Genomic DNA, 21,579 nt, shown 5'->3' with positions numbered 1-21,579 from the left:
TAACACCCAGGACTGATCTCCTTTAGAATGGACTGGTTGGATCTCCTTACAGTCTAAGGGACTCTCAAGAGTCTTCTCCAACACCACAGTTCAAAAGCATCAATTCTTTGGCACTCAGCTTTTTTCACAGTCCGACTTTCACATCCATATATGACCACTGGAAAAACCATAGCCTTGACTAGACGGACCTTTGTTGGCAAAGTAATGTCTCTGCTTTTGAATATGCTATCTAGGTTGGTCATAACTTTCCTTCCAAGGAGTAAGCATCTTTTAATTTCATGGCTGCAATTTCAGTAGAATATTTCAAACAGAGTCAGAGTTGAATGAGCTACAGAATGGTGCTAAATGAGAACGCCAAGACAGAAACCTCTCAAGATATTTTGCTGATAGTACTTTGAATACCTTCAAAGAATGAAGACAATCAAAAGGAAAAAATAGTAAGTCTGAGATTTATATGTTTTTTCTACATGAAGAAATAAAACAGTAAGATGATTTCAGATACAAATTTAAGACAGGGAAAGACAAAAAGGAATATTTTCTAACCTGCCTTAAACCCAACAAAGAATTTAAATATAGTTTAGAACTGATAAAGTTAGTATGTTGTGCCAAGGGAGGGATAGCAGCACCGGGGGAAGCTATGAATATATTCTGATCCATAGTTAAAAGGTAGTGAAGGAAAATAAACAGCTTTACCCAGTGAAAAAATAAAATCTAAAATCATTTGAAAATGTTTATTTTTCAATCCTAATATGTATGCTGTGACCATGAAATTTAAATAAACAGTCTTTTCAAAACAAAAATTCCAATTTAAAATTTAAATAAATCTCTAGCATTTGGGAAATACACAAAACACATGTTTTTTCAATTCCATAAAGCTACAAAAAGGAGAAAAACAAACCAAAAAACCCATATAATGTATTCCTTACCATAAGTTCAGGTGATGTGATATCTCTTGGACCTTGATATGGATCATCACTAGATGCAAATGAGGCAAGTATTGACAAACCATTGAAAACCTGTTGATAGTGTTCTCCAATACGGAGCAATAATTCATTATGCAGTCCTTGGAAATCTTGTCTCAGCAGGCTCCCCAGTTCAATTTCTGTTTCATTCTAACCCAAAGATACATTAAAAAAAAAAAAGTTGTTTTTTTCCTCCATACTAACATCTTGGAAATAAGCGTATTGATTTTAATATACTATACTTAATCAGGAGCTCTGGATCAGGTGACAAGAATTACTAATAATATTAAAAAAGGCATTGGAAAAGGACTCTAATCTTAACTTTTCCTGGTAGGTTTGCCATGTACTACAGGTAAAAAAGTGAAGTGATCAGACTTTGTTTTGAAATAAAATTTTTAAAAGGGAGTATGGTTTTTTATAAAGTTTTAGAATGTCATTACATTCAAAGAAATGTAACCCCTGAGAGGAAAATTAGTGGCTCTGCCTCTCTCTGCTTTAGCTTTCTCATCCACAAAATGGAAAAATAATAGTACTTTATCTCACCAGGTAACTGAGAGGAGTTAACGCAAGTGAAATAATCCAAAAAATTGATTAGCAAAGTTTCTGACATGTAAGCATTGGAATGCTGTTACCATTCCACTTTCATAACACAGATTTTCTTTCTCAAAATGAATAAATACACTCAATATTCAAAAAGACTCATTTAGGAAGAGATCCATAGCTGGCATATCATGAAATATAGGGAATAAATTAACATTGGAGAAAAACAATAGTTACATATGCATATCTGACAGGTTCTCTTGTTCCCATGTAGCCTCTTATTCCTCAGATTTTGTTGATACTACGACACCAAAAAAAGCAGCACAGGCTATAATTTTAAATTTGAAAACTAGCAAGAAAGTGGGCCAAACTGTAATCAGAGCACTAAGTAACTAAATTCAATGCTGTCATTATACTACAGTTTAAGGATATTGCCTCTTCTGACAGATATAATTATCTATCATTAGTCATTGGTAGTTCCAATCAATAAATTCTAAAATGAAATTAGTTGAGAAGCTGATCCATGAATGGATGACTATCATATACCATCATGGTAAAACAATAAAACAAAAACAAAAGAATAATTCTATTTAATACTCTCCTTTGGCCCAGGACAATACTTATTTATGTACCACTTGAACTTATATTACCCTAAGATAGATTATAAACTACTCACTCTACTTCTATAAGAATGTCACAACAGCTTTCCTATAATGCTAATTTATACAAAGGAGTAAAACATATACAAATATTCAATTACCTTTAGATAATGAAGGGCACGTTCTAATTCATCCTTGGAACAGGAGCAAACCAAATGGGAAAAAATATACTTGAAGTTATTTATTAAAATCTCTCTACGATTGACATTTAATTGTTTTCCTAAAGTTCGAATGAGAGCAGAAGCTGCAGGGCTTGCTTTGGCAGCAAGGTCAGGTAGCAACACTTGTAATGTTCTCTGAAAAAGAAACACTACAATTACCAAAAAGCATATTTGACCAGGTGATAAAATATTCACATGAGCTATGTACAAAAATAATCAAAAATACCACCCAAATTTGGAGTCCACCTACGACATATCTGAATTCAAATTTACTACTTATTCACTCAACAGACGTATACTGAGCATCTACTATGGCACAGGCACTGCAGATACAGCAGTGAAAAATAGGCAAGGTTCCCGATGGTATAAAGTTTACACTGGAGGTGGGGAGAGATAGAAATAAATAAGCTAATGTTCAAGTAGCAAAGAAAATAATTTCTCATTAGTACATATTCATGCTCTTAATTAAAGCAGATGTTCCAAGCTTGATTTATTATTTGAGGTAACTAGTATTTAGACAATAAACAAGAGGAACGATAAATACAGTATTTTACCTTCTTCAAATTAAGAAGTTGATGCTACAATATTAAAGAAAACCTTTTTAATACACCGCCATCCCAACATGGCAACAAATCTATTTTGATTTTGGTCTATTTCCTTTAAGATCTTGTTCTTAAATACTATATAAAATTCCAAACATAAAATGATTGGCCTTTCATTTATTCACATATCTAACAAACAACTACTACATGTCAGTGACTATTATAGGCACTGAAGATGTGACAATAAATAAGACCCAAGCCCTACCCTCAGAGGCACTTACACTTTATTTGTGTTATGTCTTTCAACTTAATGTTAATCCAGTAAGACTGGACATTATAAAGTAGTTTCTACCAAGTATTTATAATTATTGTGTTACAGTGCATAATATTTTATGACCTAATTATTAGATACTTAAGTTTCTTCTCAGGGTTTTGTTTAGTTGATACTTGGAAAATGCTGCAGTAAACCTCTGTGCTTTGAGGCCCCCAGATGAAATTACTGAATAAAAAGGTTAAAAATATCTTTGTGGTCCTTAGTGTATAGTATCATAAGATTTGTCCAATTTACACACAATTTAATTTTGTTAAAATATAAAATGCTGTAGGGAAAATTTCTACATAGATCATTATTATAATTTATTAACTAATGATAATAAACTTTGCCTTTGGGAAAACATAAGAAGATAACCTACACCATCCATCTTTGAAACCTCAGCCCCACTAATGACTTTTCAAAGGCTTCCCAAACCACTACATACTACAAATTCGATTATCTGAATTCACATGTCATCTATAGCATTATTTTGTACTCCTACTCCTTAGGGATAGATATGATCATATTAGACTTTGCATTACCAATGAAACCCATCATAGCACTAAAGACATAAATGCTTGGTAAATGGAATTAATTAGCATTAATTAATTAGTATTAACTTTTCAAGATAGCTAACCATAAAGAGCAATGACTCAAAACAACACATATTTCACTTTTATAACATAAGTAATATTATATCAAAGTCAAAAGATAACATGTAAATTTGAAAATCTATGGTCCTCATTATACTTGCCAGATAATAAACAATGCCAAATTTTCTTAAAAAATAGAGAGAGAATGGAATAAACACAAAATACTGAACTGAAAACCTCGATTAAGTCAACTATACTTTGCAACGTACAGTAAGGAAACGATTAAGATCAGGAAAGTCAAAAACATTGGCAATTTCAGACAAGGTATTTAAAGCCATTTCTCGCTGGTGAGCCACATCTTGTTTTCGCATCTCAGCATTCTGGCATGGAGTACTAGGAAGTGCTGTCATCTGACTGGAGTGGAGGGATTCTACCAAAAACTAGAGCAAAATGATGTTAGTTTTCACACAAGGAAGAACATTTAACTATTATGTTTTAGGCTAACACAAAGGCCAGTATCAGAGTTCTAAACATACTACCTGAATAGTTCATTTAATTTTTATAACAACCTTAATGAGGTATATATAAACACCCTTTTATAGATGAAGTAACCAGGCTTAGTTAAACTGGAATACGTTCTTAAGGATTACACCACTAGCACAGAGCAAAGCCTGTATTTTAACATTTCCCAACTTTTCAGACTGAACCTTTCTTGAATGAACCTTTCTTAAAACAAAGTACCTTATCCATAATATCAAAGCATAAAAAAGTTTATCACTAAAAGAAAGACTAATAAAAAAAAAGACTTCTCTTAATAGATTAACAATAGAGTAATAATTATTATAAGATGATTTTTTCCCCTCTCCCATTTATAGCCTACATCTTCAGACTAGGAAGCTAAAATATAAAATGACAAGATGTAGTGTCTTTTAAATAAACCAAATACATCATTAAAAAAGAAATCTCTCTCTTAAGAAAAGTAAAACATATGTATGTTCTTTTTTTAGCTTTTGCAAAGTAATGCTATTTCCTTTAGTCAAGGCCAGTGCTGAATCTCACCTGACAGATAGGTTTCTTATACTGGCTGAAAAAGTTCTGCAGTTTAACACTTTTAGCCGCAACCAGTGCTCTAATTTCCGTGTACGCTGCTCCAGAGACAGATGCTGACTTGGATAATAAACAGTGCAATAAGTGCAAGAGGGCAAAAGGTACCAAATCTCCTTTTGCTGCCCTAAAATTATTTAAAAAAAAATTATTATCAATGTCTTGAAAATAAAAATCTATAAATAAATGCAAACTGTTATCACACTTCTCTCTATAACATCACAACTCTCATATTACCATTTCTAACAGCAGGTAAACAAAAAAGATGAATGGCCAAAATAAATAAGGAAGTCTACGAAAGCCGCCAAACTTACCTTCCAATATCCCCTGTTGTAAGAATCAAGGTATCCTTCAATTCATTATTTCTTGAGATCTGAGCGTGTGTATATGCTTCCTTCATCCTTAAGACAAAAAGCTAGAACAATAGTATTAACTAGTTAAAGAAATTTTTAGAACCAGGTTTATGAAAATACGTAAAAATAAAAATTTAAAATAAAAGTCATCAACCTCTTTTATAAATCCATCCTCAGCATCCAAGGATTCCAATATATGCTTGATATTTCCACTAAAAGCCACTCTAACATCCTTGTCTGGATCTTCCATTAAATTTAATAAAGTTCCAAGAACCGTTTTTATATCTGTTTCATCTTCTCTAAAATCAAGATGCTTACAAAGATGATGCAGATTTTCTATGAAAGCTAAAAACAAGAGTATATAATACCTAAGTTAACACATTACATTAAAAAGTTGTACTATAAAAATATTGCCAATAAATAATACACTACAAATAACGCTAAGTTGTCTTATAAAATCAATATTTTGTGTTTAAATTTGTAAAGCATATAGAATTGTGGATTAAAATGAATACGTGAAAAACTAATACCTATAAATTTAAATTTACTTTAAGGATTTCACTGGTGGTCCAATGCTTAAGAATCTGCCTGCCGATGCAGGGGACATGGGTTCCATCCCTGGTCAGGAAAGACCTCACTTGCCACAGAGCAACTATGCCAATGCACTACAACTATTGAGCTTGAGCTCCTGAGCTGTGAGCCACAGCTTCTGAGGCCTGCCCTATAGAGTCTGTGCTCCACAACAAGAGAAGCCACCACAAGGAGAAGCCTGCACACCTCAACAAAGGATAGCCCTGCTCACCCTAACTACAGAAAGATGGCAGGTAGCAACAAAGATCCAGCACAGGCAAAAATAAATAAATCATCTTTTATATTAGAAAAAATTATTTTATGCTTTTTAGTAAAAGTTTTACATAATTTAAATCTAAAATAAATTCTAGAATTTTTAAAGTTACAAAATGATTACTCACTCAGATTTTTTAAATTACTGGGATAGACTTAAAAGCACATTTCTGTAATGTAAAGAAGTGTGAACAAAGGGAAAGCTTGTTGTTTTTGTTGTTTAGTCACTAAGTTGTGTCCAACTCTTTTGCTACCCCATAGACTGTAGCCCACCAGGCTCCTCTGTCCACAGGATTTTCCAGGCAAGAATACTGGAGTGGATTGCCATGTTCTTCTCCAGGGAATCTTCCCCAACCAGGGACTGAACCCATGCATCCTGCTCTGGCAGATAGGTTCTCTACCATTGAGCCAGAGAGTCTCTTGGACTGTAAGGAGACCCAACCAGTCAATCCTAAAGGAAATCAGCCCTGAATATTCACTGGAAGGACTGATGCTGAAGCTGAAACTCTAGTACTTTGGCCACCTGATGTGACTCACTGGAAAAGACCCTGATGCTGGGAAAGATTGAAGGCAAGAGGAGATGAGGATGACAGAGGATGAGATAGTTGGATGGCATCACTGGCTTGATGGACATGAGTTTGAGTAAGCTCTGGGAGTTGGTGATGGACAGGGAACTCTGGCATGCTACAGTCTATGGGGTCGCAAAGAGTCTGACACAACTCAGTGACTCAATAACAATAATCACCCAAAGCAAGCCACCATCCAAGTATGTGTATATATTTCATGCTCCCAACAAATCTGTACACCATTACCATTGGAAAGTGGTAAAGATAAAATCTATATTCCTCAGGGGGCAAAGTATCAGACTATTTGAAGTTCTGAAGGTCCAAAGCAGTGGCAGGGGACACATTAAGAAGGTCCCTGGGATCACTAAAGAGGATACAGCATACTGAACCTCACAATATTGAACTAAACAATAGGTATATCCCTTACACTGTCCAATCACAAGAGCATTTTAAAACTCTAAAAATTACTTCCCTTGTTAGTTCTGTGATACAGTCTAATATCAGACATCCTGTTTATGAATAATTACATAAGCACTGAATCTATCAAGCAAGTCTAATTTTTTAAGGCTTCAGGCTAACTATACCATTGTTTTTGTTTTTGTTTTTTTAAAGGAGCTTAAATAGGTTTTAAAATATTAAATAAATCATAACAAACCACTTACCAAGTTTCACTGGGCTAGGTGTTTTTTTTTTCAGTAGGAAAAGGAATGGCTTGCAAACAGAAGCTTTTAGTCGAGAAGATGAACATTCAGGTTGAGAAGCGACTTTTAGGCTCTTACATAAGAGGTCAATATGCCCATATTCAGAGAGAGGTTCTGTTAAAGAACTTGTCAAATAAAACTTGCCATGAAGTGTACAGACAAGCTGACCAAGTACAGATGCAAATTCTTTTTTGACAATGTCAGAATCATCTTTGACTTTATCTCTGGGGGGTGGAAAAAAAGTACTAAATCTTTTGGTTTAATTTTGTGGTCTAAATAGTCTTGCCTCATTTGGGGCAAAAGTACTGATTAAACAAAGAATAGAAGCAAAAAAAACTTAAATTCTAAAACTAAAAGCAACACTTGTTCTATATATCCAGCAATAAACATAAATTTGTATATATGATATCTGTTCAATCAAGTTGTATATTCAAATTAAAATATTAATACATACACAAGAATCTTGGGAACTCTGTTATAAGGATTCTGCTGCTGCAGTAAGATAAAGAATCCATTAATACAACTTGTCCGGATTACTTCATGAGAACTCTGCAGGGCCCAGCTGTAAACTGCTGTTCTCCACTCAAGGTGTATTCTTCTTGGAAACAGAGTTAGAAGAAATACACATCGTGATTGGGCCTGTGGTGCTAAAAAAATTAAGTCTATTAATCAAGATTTCTAGGTGTTAATTTACATACACACACCATACATACTTATTCCTTATTGTAAAGTCAAATAACATTTAAAATACATACAGCATTTAATTAAAAACTCCTTTTCCATTTATTAAGCACGTGCACTAAAAAAGGTCTATGTATAATCTTATAAGTAACAGGGAAATCCAAATTTAAAACTACACCCATCAAATAGCAAAAAATATATATTTGTTTAGGTAGTTACATCTTTGACTTTTTTTTTTGGCTACACCATGCAGTTTGTGGCATCTTAGCTCCCTGACTAGGGATCAAACCTGGGCCCTCCACAGTGAAAGCACAAAGTCTTAACCACTGTACTGCCAAGGAATTCCCTCTCTTTTTTAAGATAGCAAAAAATTTAAAATTTGATAATGCCAAGTGCTGGTGAAGATATTAAACTCATAGTTTGCTAACAGCAATGTAATTTGGAATGACATCTTTGGAGAACAATGTGGCAGAATAGAGCTGAGGATGCATAAATGCTACAATTTACCCCTTTCTACATGTGCAACTCCTTTTTGAATTATTTAAAAATGTACCTTATTTTGTAATTATTAAAAAACAGAAATGATAAGTATTAGAAGTATTGTATAGGGATAAGTTAAAACAAAACAAATCACACATATAGAATTTTGAGACCACTTACAGTAGCTATCTGAAATCCTCTGGCTTAATGTTAGAAGACTGAGGGCAAATGTGGTCAACTTTAAAGAGTCATCATCAGAATGGAGACAAATCCATGGAAGTGAGAGCATTCCACATAAATCTTCCAGGATATGATCTTCAAATGAAGTGTTTACTACAGAAACACACAATAGGTGATTAATGATATCTTTTCTTTAATCATATTTGAAGCTATATCTTCTTTCAATTAAAAAAAAAAGACATTCTACACATCAAATGGAATTACAACAAACATTCAATAAACAGGGGTTCTTAACATAAAGATGATGTTCTGAGGTCTGCGAATCCAAAGGAATTAAATGTGACTTTATGAAAATATGCATTTATATTTTTAGTAGCATTCTTTAGATTCTTAAAGTAAAATTTAAAAGTTATAAATAATTTCTACTGACTGAAAAAGAATACTAAAAGTATTATACAAATAAATTTAGAACTTATAAATTACTGATACGCTTAACAGAACTGAAATTAAAAATAAACTTTTGAGCATTCCCAACATTGGTTCATTTAGGCCTTAGGCAGAAAACAAAACCTATTTTCATACTGATTATTGGTTATTTTGATCTGTTGCTTTTTTGTACTCACCTTGAATATACATCAAAGCATCATATATTTTTACCACTTTGTCAATAACTGTCTCCAGATCAGGTTTCTGAACAGATTCTAACAAAGTCCTACAGCTCTTAAGCACCTTTGTGTAAAAATCCACAGACATCCAAGTTATCGTTACTGAAGGTTTCTTCTTACACTTCTGTTGACAGTCCTTGAAATTATAGCTGCAGTTAAAACATTTTTTAAGACAACTAAAATGAATTTTATTATAGTCAAAACTAATATTGTAGTAAGCCAAAATAAATTGAGTATAAAACTAACCTAAAACTTTAAACCAATTCAAAGTAAATATGCATATCAATTAATATATCATTATTATTTTAAGTTTAATCTCTTTATGTCAGTCTAAAGCACACAGGATTTGGTAATTAAAGTTAATCTATGCTATTTAAATGTGATACCACCAGGCTTTAAAATAACAGAAGATACAGCTGTGTAAACCCTTTCTTAATAATAGGACAAAAGCAGACTTTGTCCAAATTAGCTATTACTTCAAGTTATCTCAAATTTCAAATTTAAGGCAATCTGAATTAATACAGCTTATTTAATCTCCTTCATAACTTTGTATTAGCTAGTTAAGAGTGACCCAGGAAAATTAAAAGATTAAAAAAAAAACAGTGAATCAGGAAACACGGAATAAATGATCATATAAAAAATTATCAAGGAGTGTTGGTCTATAACATGGCAGTAAAAAATAAGACTAAATCTTCAGAGAGGGTTCACACTTTATCCTTCTGATAGAGTAATTAACCTATATTAACGCTAAACTAAAAATATCTCTAATGAGTTTTAAATTCCTACTTTTATCATCATTAAATTCCTACTTTTATCATCAAAGGGAAAAGTTCTTTTGATGAAATATTTGGCTTGAAGAGCATTGAATTTTGAGTTGTATAAAAAAATGTTCTACCTTTCCACCCCAGAAAATTAGTTCAGGCTTCAGACAAAAAAGAGCCTCAATTTTGAATGTGTAGAGGACATAAAAACATTTACTTCACAGAATTGTTGTAAAGATTAAATAAGATATGTATAGTACTTAACACAATATCTGGCATTTAGCAGATGCTCAACAAAAAATAAATTTCTCTTTCACTGAAAAATTTTGTGTTCTAAGGTCACAAAAATCAAGTGAATAAAGAGGTCTTCCAAAACACTAAATTCAAATGTATTACACCCAGAAAATACAAGTTGTTTTTACCAGTCCATGTTTTGATGAGAACAGTGAACAGTACACAGAGCAGTCAGTTGTAGAATGACGGCAATTCCTTCTAAAGTCTCAATAATAGGATTCTTCACATTATTGGATTCAAGGAAAATTTGAAGGTCCTCAGCCTTCTGTTTCAGTGCACTCCATAATATGCTCTTTTTGTTTATATCCACATGTTTAATTCTGTAATTAATTATAACCAGAGTGTAAAGATTCATATTCATATGAATTTATATAATCTTGCTCGTACATGAAAAATATTTTAAACAAAAGGCGGCATGGCATGGCAACTACTGACATTTTGTTTGTTTTTTGCTATACCATATGGCTTGCAGGATCTTAGTTCCCCAACCAGGAATTGAACCCAGGCCACGGCAGTGAAAGCATTGAGTCCTCATCACTGGACCACCAGGGAAATCCCTACAACTACTGAAATTTATAACAACTTTTACAGTTGGCTAAAATATGGGAATTCTTTGGCTATATTACAAAAAAAATAATTTGCTAACTTTTTAAAAATTGTTGATAGATGTATAGTCACAGAGATTTTTTAATGTATTAAAAAGTCAAATCAGGCAAGTAAAGACTTTTAAGTAACCATATTTAGTCATGGAATCTTTTATACTAAAATAGACTACAAGAACTATTAGACTTTTTAAGCACTCCTTCAACTACTTAAAGAAAGAACAAATGTTCTTGGTGTATTTAAGGCAAAGCACTTAAATAAAGGTGATTTTTTAAGTCACTAAAGTTCTATTAAGTGGCTAAATACAAACTGAATGAAAGTCATACTCCTCAGTCTGTTTTGGTGCTCTTTTGGAAGCGTTTAAAGATGAGCTGAGTCGACGCCTTTTGGGTGACAGTCCATTGCTATTACTGCTGAGGTCTTCCTGTTGAATTTGGCACTGAACTTCATCAATGATTTCCATACTTTCCATTTTTAAGGCTGCATAAAGTGGGCCCAACAAATACTGAGAAAGCAAAAATAATTTAAAAAACTATTTCTTAGAAAATAAGTTTATATGTATTATTCATAGATAGCAAAAATGCATTAGGTATTAAGATTCCAAAGAAGGTAAATTATTTTCAGAGTCTCATCAAACAAAACAAAAACCTAAGTTAATCTAATTATTTCACAGTATATATATAGACACATATATAGCTCTATATCTAGAACTACGGTTCTATAGTTTTAGAAGGCCTAAGACAAATCCTTCTATAACTTGTTTTCCCTTGACCAAAATGCCACAAAGAAAAATTCTACAAGGAAATGACTAACTTCTTTTATACAACAAATCTAGCAAGATTTACAGATAAAGTAAAATATTATTACATATAAACTAAAATATTTAATCAATTTATTGCATATCTATTGTATCACACTCCCACAGTTCAAATAGAAAAAAAGGCATAATTTGGCATGACTAGTACTATATACTCATAGATTTTCTAGAAGTGATCGATTATAACCTGTCAAAGAAAAAGTCTCGGTGAGTGCTCAAAGTTTTTGCAATGAAGTTGATACCTGGCCCCCTTTTAATTAATAATGCAACAAACATGTTTACTCTTCACAAACTCTACTTTAAAACATTCTACTCCATTGGCAATTCATTACCAACATAGTGAACAAATCTTTCTGAAACCAAATTAAAAATCCGTAATAGGAAGTCAAAGTAGATTATAAAAAGTATCCCATTCTGAATGTACATTATTATAGATATTCTAGCAACCAAAAAAAGATATTCTATTTCCTCTTTATTACTCTTGCACAATACATCCACTTAAATTAAGGTAAAAATATATGCTTAACAAGTAACCTTAAAAATGACTTACCTCCACATCTGCCTGAACTCCAAGCACATCTACAAGAGCTTTACAAATATTTCTCACATAAACCTTCCTGACTTGTAAAGCAGATTCATACCCAGCTGGCACATATTTAAGGAAATACTGCAGTAAGTGGCACAAAGCTGCTTTTAGCAAATCAGACTTAAGCTGCAAAAGCACACCATCTTCAAACATGACACAGAGTTTTTCTAGCAGCATATTTAAGTAGACAGGCTCAATATTTCTATAAGCTTCTGTTTCAGAGGAGAACAGGGTCTTTATCAGCTTTGATAATGGCTCTTCATAGAGTTTCAATTGGTCAGCATCCATTTCTACTAGTTGTTTTAATAATTCAAAAAATGAGCTGAAAAAAGTGCTGGCTGGTTGTGCTGGTAGTCCTCCAAGCTCAAAGAGTTCAGTTAAAAGGCTAATTGCTAAGGATTTAACTTTTGGACTCCCATACTCTAGCAGAACACAACCTATCTGCCAAAGTAAGAGTTCTTGCCTTCTAAAAAACACAATTGCAATAATACGAATAAGAACTGTCAATAAAGTGACTTCAATAAACTCTAAATTTTGCATGTTCATGAGCTGCAAAGGAGCTGGCTGTAAATATCCTACATGTTCATCGAATTGACTTAAAAACCGGTGAACTACCACTGGCCATTCCACAAAGTGTTCTACTGCATATCTTTTGTGGAAGTAAATCAAGTCTTCAAAAAGATGTAATAATTCCTTCATCAGTACTCCAAAAATAGCAGGACTCTTGCTTTTAAAAAGAAATAATAATGCACAGATGACTTCACAGATTTTTTTGTGTAACATATGACAGGATGGAGTGGCTGCAATCCGCAGAAGTCTTGTTATGATCCAATTACTGAACTCTTTGAAATAAACAGAAAAAGATATTAAATAATTAAATATATTAGAGTGCTACTTAATTTGCTAAATGCTTGATTTATTTTTAAAGTATAAACTTCATTGACAAAATAGTCTAAAACATTCCCTACACAATGGAAACATATTATAATAATTTAGAATACCAATTTGGAGTCAGACAAGATTCTAGCTTTCCACTTAGTAGTTGTGTGAACTTTTAATTTCTCTAAACTTCTATAACTTCATTTTGAAAAGGGGACAATGACACTTACTTTATATGTTACCCCGACCAAGTAAGATAATATATATGAAATTTTCTGCATAGTGCCCAAAGTTAACTAAATGCTCAATATATAGTTATCATTCCTACAAATATTATTGAATGGTGACTCTGCCTTAGATGCATAAGAACAAATCAGTCATAGTCTTGTCCTCCTAAATCCTATAATTTCCTGAACTTTTAAATTGCAACTAAGAGATATATTTTATATCACAGTGTAGCATAAATATGCATATTATTTTATTTAATAAATGATAAAAGTTTAATAAAATATTACTTATTCTGCAATGTACTATGATATTTCTAGTCAATTATATTTCATCTTTAATACCCACTAAATGGGTTATAACCTGTTGTTTAAAAGTCAGTGTAGCAAAGAATATAGATTAACAAGTATTTATATTTTTCCAGTGGTCATGTATGGATGTGAGTTGGACTGTGAAGAAAGCTGAGTGCCGAAGAATTGATGCTTTTGAACTGTGGTGTCGAAGAAGACTCTTGAGAGTCCCTTGGACTGCAAGGAGATCCAACCAGTCCATTCTAAAGGAGATCAGTTCTGGGTGTTCATTGGAAGGACTGATGCTGAAGCTGAAACTCCAATACTCTGGCCACCTCATGTGAAGAGTTGACTCATTGGAAAAGACCCTAATGCTGGGAGGGACTGAGGGCAGGAGGAGAAGGGGATGACAGAGGATGAGATAGCTGGATGGCATCACCGACTCGATTGACATGAGTTTGGGTGGACTCCGGGAGTTGGTGATGGACAGGGAGGCCTGGCGTGCTGCGATTCATGGGGTCGCAAAGAGTCGGACACGACTGAGTGACTGAACTGAACTGATAATGTATTAATAGTTTAATAAGTACCATGACAGAAGAAATGTAGAACACTTTGTATTAACACAGCATAAAGAAAGAGTACCTAAGCTAGTCCTAGCATAGACCATCAGTAATGGTCAGAAAAGACTTTTTAGAGAACATACTATCAAAGTTGACTCTTAAGATTCAAGCAAAAAATTTTTAAATACTCTATGCATTGTACAGAAAAAAAGATATTTGCTTTACATCTCTTTATGATGAAGCTAACAAAAGGACAAAAGTAGTGAGAATAAGGAGAAAAGCCTGGAAAAAAGTTTCAACATCCAGAATGGGAGTAGTAAGCTTGTTCTGAGAGGGCCAAATATGAAATATTTCAGGCATGAGGGCCATATATGAAATATTTCAGGCTTAAGGGCCATATGATCTCCATGTCAACTACTCAGTTGCCTTTGAAGTAGCTGCAGACAATACATAAATGAATGATCATGGCTATGTTCCAACAAAACTTTGTTTCCAGAAACAGGCAGCCAGTCTATGAGCCATGGTTTGCTAATGCACGATCTAAAAAAAGACATTATCAAAAACAGAAAAAAGAAAACTGCTTAAATGTTCAATGGCGTATAAACATATTCAGTTACTTCTGCTCCATTTGTGGTATCTAGTTCATAATAAAAGAAAACAAGGATGCATGAAATAAAACCATTTTGCTCCCTCAACTTAATAGCAAATTTGACCAAAATACACATAACAATGTGTTTGTGACACTTCAGGAGAGCAGAAGAGGCAGAATTCATAAAAGAGATCAAAAATAAATGTACAAAACAGCAGAATTTACCAATACAACTGCCTTTGGCTTCATTTTGCCCATGGCTTCCATTCACATTTACAAACATAAGTGGGGAGGACTTCATGATATGCTGGATGAAATCAAGCAACATCACAGAGGTTGGTTGAGAGTCAGTTTTCTTCACAAGTTCCAGAGCAACTAAAACAACAAAAGATTCATTTTAAAAAGTCATAACAAATTAAATGGCAGTTTTTTGTTAAGAAACTAGTCTCTGGTGACAAGAATTATGTCCAACACAGTGTTTATGATAAATTCATGGGACTAAACACTACAATCCTATCTTCCTAATTTTAAATGTTTAATAATCACATGTATTCATCTATCATATATCCACTTACCAAACATGTAGGCTATAGGCCTATAATATTCCTGGCACTGTGTTAAAATCTGAGGATTAAAAAAAACCCCTAACAATCAGATGAGGGAGTCAGACAAATAAATTAGTAATTATATCAATAATATGATGTGTTAACTATACTAATCTACAATAAATGAAACAAGGGTCTGGAAAGAGCCTGTGAAGGAGTTGATTCCTTGATGATGAGAAGTTGGTCAAACAGAGAGGGTAAGGACAAGTGGTCTAAACAGATGGAGTACCATATGAAAACACATTTTGCAAGTACTCAGTAGTCCTTTGTTATTTTTCAGGAACTCAAAATTTTACTGATTGAAAAAGAAAGGCTAGATGACTACTGTAATTCTTAAAATCTATGTCAAATTTGGAATTAAATTTATAAATCATGAGCCACATGCCACTCCAGATTGTCCCTTCCATGTAATTTCAACAGACATGGCACATATGACACCATCTTACCAAGTTGGTAGGATTTGTCTTTTAGATTGTCACAAACAGTAAATAGTTGATTCAACAACTCACAGAATCTTATTACCTTTCACTGACAAAGTGGCCAACTCTTATACAAAGAGTTTCTTAAAATGGCATTTGCTGTTTTTCAACCACTGACATAAGACCTATCTAAAAGAGAACTGGCCAAATATTTTTATTTAAAATAATTCATATATCAAAGAAGAATCATGGCAAGCACTATCTAGATAACAATGAGGAAAAGAGAATTATTTTAAAAGTGTAAATCACATTATATAATAAGAAATACATACTTTAATATGAACAACAACAAGTAACTATCATAAGTCCTAACTATATATCTAAAGCTACATGGAGAAAAATGCTACTATAATGTGCATACATGAAAAAGAAAACAATTCATGATTTATATCAGAAATAACTTTTTCTTACCAACATTTACGTCTGTAAGTATTCGGTCAATGAACTGACATAGAATTTGTCTTGGCTTCTGTACAACAGTATTATATTCCTCTGGACTGGCACTAAAACACAAATAAAATGTTTTTAACCCTTAAAGGGATGATACCATGGATGATACCACTCTAACGGCAGCAAGTGAAGGCGAATTAAAGACCCTCTTGATGAGGGTGAAGGAGGAGACTGAAAAAGCCAGATTAAAACTAAATATTAAAAAAACTAATATCATGGCATCCAGCCCCATTACTTCATAGCAAATAGAAGGGGAGAAGGTGGAAACAGTGAGAGATTTCCTCGTGTTGGGCTCTAAAAATCACTGTGGATGGTGACTGCAGCCATGAAATCAGAAGACAATTGCTTCTTGGCAGGAAAGCTATGACAAACCTAGAGAGTGTATTGAAAAGCAGAGACATCATTCAGCCAACAAAGGTCCACACAGTCAAGGCTATGGTCTTCCCAATGGTCACGTAGGGTTATGAGAGCTGGACTGTAAAGAAGGCAGAGCACCAAAGAATTAATGCCTCTGAACTGTGGTGCTAGAGAAGACTATTGAGAGTCCCTTGGACAGCAAGGAGATCAAACTAGGCAATCTTAAAGGAAATCAACCCTGAATACTCATTGGAAGGACTGATGTTGAAGTTGAAGCACCGGTATTTTGGTCACCTGATGTGAACAGCCAACTCTGGAAAAGTCCCTGATGGCAGGGACTGAGGGCACAAAGAAAGAGGGTGTCAAAGGATAAGATGGCTGGATGGCATCACCAATGCAATGGACATGAACTTGGGCAAACTCTGGGAGATGATGAGGGACAGGGAGGCTTGGTGTGCTGCAATCCATGGGGTCACAAACAGTTGGACACAACTGTGCGAATGAACAACAACCCTTAAAGGGACTCACAATTTCATCTGTAAAAAATTCTCTAAAGTTGAACTTATCAAATGTGTTTAGTTTTAATGTTGACACTGATAGTATTCTGCAAAGTATACAATCTGCAAAGTCTAGACCTATCTTGCCCAATATGGTAAACCTTTACCACACACTATTGAGAACCTGATATACAGCTAGTCCAAAATGAAATGTGCTACAAGTATGAAATACACATTGGATTTGGAATATTCACTACCAAAAATGTGTAATACTGCATTAATAATGTTATATTAATTACATGTTAAAATGATAACATCTGGATATACTGAGTTAAATAATATATGTTGGGTTTCTTTAGTTTCTTTTATTTTAATAGAAGCATAATTGACTTATGACATTGTATTAGTTTGTGGTATACAGCAAAGTGAATCAGTTATCATATATTCTTTTCCATATTATTTTCTATTATGGTTTATTACAGGATATTCAATATAGCTTTCTGTGCTATACAATAGGATGCTGTTGTTTATCCATCTGTATATAATAATTTGCATCCGCTAGTCCCAAACTCCCATTCAACTCTCCCCTGCTCCCCACCTTTGGCAGCCATAAGTCTGTTCTCTATGTGTTAGTCTGTTTCTAATTCATAAATAAGTTCATTTGTGTTGTATTTTAAATTCCACATATAAGTGATATATACAATATGGTAATAATATATATTGCTAAAATTAATTTCACCTATTTCCTTTTTGTAATGTAGCATTTTGTAATGTGAGAAATTTTCAATTATATATGTGACTTACTTCATATTTCTATTGAATAGATCTAGACTTCTAGAAAAATCAAAAGAAAACAGTTTCTTCAACAAAGAAATTCCAAGGGAAAAAAGAGAGAAGAAACTAATAATGAAGATTTAAGAACCGTATCGACCAAGTACAGTGGCTAGTCCTACATTGGATTCTGAATCAAGAATAAAAATAGCAAACTATAAATGACAACTGAGAAAATTTGAGCAGCCTAGATATTTGATGTTTTTAAGAAATTAAAGTTTTAGGTATGAAAATGGTATTGTGGTATGTCTAAAAAGTCTTTACACTCTAGAAATAAATAGTGGTATTTCGCTTACTCCTTGGAAGGAAAGTTATGACCAACCTAGATAGCATATTGAAAAGCAGAGACATTGCTTTGCCAACAAAGGTTCGTCTAGTCAAGGCTATGGTTTTTCCTGTGGTCATGTATGGATGTGAGAGTTGGACTGTGAAGAAGGCTAAGCGCCGAAGAATTGATGCTTTTGAACTGTGGTGTTGGAGAAGACTCTTGAGAGTCCCTTGGACTGCAAGGAGATCCAACCAGTCCATTCTGAAGGAGATCAGCCCTGGGATTTCTTTGGAAGGAATGATGCTAAAGCTGAAACTCCAGTCCTTTGGCCACCTCATGCGAAGAGTTGACTCATTGGAAAAGACTCTGATGCTGGGAGGGATTGGGGGCAAGAGAAGGGGACGACAGAGGATGAGATGGCTGGATGGCATCACTGACTCGATGGATATGAGTCTGGGTGAACTCCTGGAGTTGGTGATGGACAGGGAGGCCTGGTGTGCTGCGATTCATGGGGTCGCAAAGAGTCAGACACGACTGAGCAACTGATGTGATCTGATTGATAAAATGATGTCTGGAATTTGCTGCGAAGTACTCTGAGGAGTAGATTTAAATCTATTAAAAAGTCTATTTAAATCTATTGAGAAATAGATTTAAGGGACTAGATCTGATAGACAGAGTGCCTGATGAACTATGGACGGAAGTTCATGACATTGTATAGGAGACAGGGAAGAAAGACCATCCCCAAGAAAGAGAAACGCAAAAAAGCAAAATGGCTGTCTGAGAAGGCCTTATAAGCAGCTGTGAAAAGAAAAGAAACAAAAAACAAAGGAGAAAAGAAAAGACATAACTCTGAATGCAGAGTTACAAAGAATAGCAAGGAGAGATAAGAAAGCCTTCCTCAGTGATCAGTGCAAACAAATAGAGGAAAACAATAGAATGGGAAAGAGTAGAGATCTCTTCAAGAAAATCGGAGATACCAAGGGAACATTTCATGCAAAGATGGGCTCGATAAAGGACAGAAATGGTATGGACCTAACAGAAGCAGAAGATATTAAGAGGTGGTGGCAAGAATACACAGAAGAACTATACAAAAAAGATCTTCACAACACAGATGATTACGGTGTGATCACTCACCTAGAGCCAGACATCCAGGAATGAGAAGTCAAGTGGGCCTTAGGAAGCATTATTATGAACAAAGCTAGTGGAGGTGAAGGAATTCCAGTTGACCTAGTTCAAATCCTAAAAGATGATGCTGTGAAAGTGCTGCATTCAATATGCCAGCAATTTTGGAAAACTGGACAGTGGCCACAGGACTGGAAAAGGTCAGTTTTCATTCCAGTCCCTAAGAAAGGCGATGCCAAAGAATACTCAAACTACCGCACAATTGCACTCATCCCAGGGACGGGGGAGCATGGTGGGCTGCCGTCTATGGGGTCGCACAGAGTCAGATACGACTGAAGCAACTTAGCAGCAGCAGCAACAACAGCATACGCTAGTAAAAAATGCTCAAAATTCTCCAAACCAGGCTTCAGCAATACGTGAACCGTGAACTTCCTGATGTTCAAACTGGTTTTAGAAAAGGCAGAGGAACCAGAGATCAAATTGCCAACATCCGCTGGATCATCGAAAAAACAAGAGAGTTCCAGAAAAACATCTATTTCTGCTTTATTGACTATGCCAAAGCCTTTAACTGTGTGGATCACAATAAACTGTGGAAAATTCAGAAAGAGATGGGAATAACAGACAACCTGACCTGCCTCTTGAGAAATCTGCATCCAGGTCAGGAAGCAACAGTTAGAACTGGACATGGAACAACAGACTGGTTCCAGATCAGGAAAGGAGTACGTCAAGACTGTATATTGTCACCCTGCTTATTTAACTTATATGCAGAATACATCATGAGAAACACTGGTCTGGATGAAGCACAAGCTGGAATCAAGATTGCCAGGAGAAATATCAATAACCTTAGTTATGCAGATGAACCACCCTTATGGCAGAAAGCTAAGAAGAACTAAAGAGCCTCTTGATGAAAGTGAAAGAGGAGAGTGAAAAAGTTGGCTTAAAGCTCAACTTTCAGAAATCTAAGATCATGGCATCTTGTCCCATCACTCCATGGCAAATAGATGGGGAAACAATGGAAACAGTGAGAGGCTTTATTTTTCAGTTTAGTTGCTCAGTCGCGTCCAACTCTTCGCAACCCCATGAATCGTAGCACGCCAGGCCTCCCTGTCCATCACCAACTCCAGGAGTTCACCCAGACTCATATCCATCGAGTCAGTGATGCCATCCAGCCATCTCATCCTCTGTCGTCCCCTTCTCCTCCTGTCCCCAATCCCTCCCAGCATCAGAGTCTTTTCCAATGAGTCAACTCTTCGCATGAGGTGGCCAAAGGACTGGAGTTTCAGCTTTAGCATCATTCCTTCCAAAGAAATCCCAGGGCTGATCTTCAGAATGGACTGGTTGGATCTCCTTGTAGTCCAAGGGACTCTCAAGAGTCTTCTCCAACACCACAATTCAAAAGCATCAATTCTTCGGCACTCAGCTTTCTTCACAGTCCAACTCTCACATCCATTCATGAGCACAGGAAAAACCATAGCCGTGACTAGATGGACCTCTGTTGGCAAAGCAATGTCTCTGCTTTTCAATATGCTATCTAGGTTGGTCATAACTTTTCTTCCAAGGAGTAAGTGTCTTTTAATTTCATGGCTGCAGTCACCATCTGCAGTGATTTTGGAGCCCAGAAAAATAAAGTCAGCCACTGTTTCCATTGTTTCCCCATCTATTTCCCATGAAGTGATGGGACCAGATGCCATAATCTTCGTTTTCTGAACGTTGAGTTTTAAGCCAACTTTTTCACTCTCCTCTTTCACCTTCATCAAGAGGCTTTTTAGTTCCTCTTCACTTTCTGCCATAAGGGTGGTGTCATCTGCATATCTGAGGTTATTGATATTTCTCCCGGCAATCTTGATTCCAGCTTGTGCTTCTTCCAGTCCAGCATTTCTCATGATGTACTCTGCATATAAGTTAAATAAGCAGGGTGACAATATACAGCCTTGACGTACTCCTTTCCTGATTTGGAACCAGTTTGTTGTTCTATGTCCAGTTCTAACTGTTGCTTCCTGACCTGCATACAAATTTCTCAAGA

At 34.8% G+C, this 21,579-nt stretch overlaps 1 protein-coding gene across 1 annotated transcript in view; it reads right to left on the bottom strand.

The window, feature by feature from the left end:
* The window catches only part of ATR (ATR serine/threonine kinase), a 120,486-nt gene that overhangs the window by 87,172 nt on the left and 11,735 nt on the right, over positions 1-21,579 (bottom strand). Inside the window, exons 2-16 of the mRNA XM_010858156.1 lie at positions 16,443-16,534; positions 15,173-15,322; positions 12,369-13,246; positions 11,328-11,506; positions 10,527-10,718; positions 9,302-9,492; positions 8,679-8,831; positions 7,792-7,984; positions 7,299-7,561; positions 5,382-5,572; positions 5,189-5,289; positions 4,830-5,001; positions 4,040-4,210; positions 2,263-2,457; positions 927-1,112 (exon numbers count right to left, since the gene is read on the bottom strand). Coding sequence (XP_010856458.1) covers positions 927-1,112; positions 2,263-2,457; positions 4,040-4,210; positions 4,830-5,001; positions 5,189-5,289; positions 5,382-5,572; positions 7,299-7,561; positions 7,792-7,984; positions 8,679-8,831; positions 9,302-9,492; positions 10,527-10,718; positions 11,328-11,506; positions 12,369-13,246; positions 15,173-15,322; positions 16,443-16,534 — 3,307 coding nt within the window. The remainder of the gene's footprint in view (positions 1-926; positions 1,113-2,262; positions 2,458-4,039; positions 4,211-4,829; positions 5,002-5,188; positions 5,290-5,381; positions 5,573-7,298; positions 7,562-7,791; positions 7,985-8,678; positions 8,832-9,301; positions 9,493-10,526; positions 10,719-11,327; positions 11,507-12,368; positions 13,247-15,172; positions 15,323-16,442; positions 16,535-21,579) is intronic.

Source organism: Bison bison, unplaced genomic scaffold (genome assembly GCF_000754665.1).
Source record: "Bison bison bison isolate TAMUID 2011002044 unplaced genomic scaffold, Bison_UMD1.0 scf7180017864384, whole genome shotgun sequence".
NCBI classification, from domain to species: Eukaryota; Metazoa; Chordata; class Mammalia; order Artiodactyla; family Bovidae; genus Bison; species Bison bison.
Note: the sequence above shows the minus strand (reverse complement) of the source record. Positions and strands in the feature narration are given on the sequence as shown.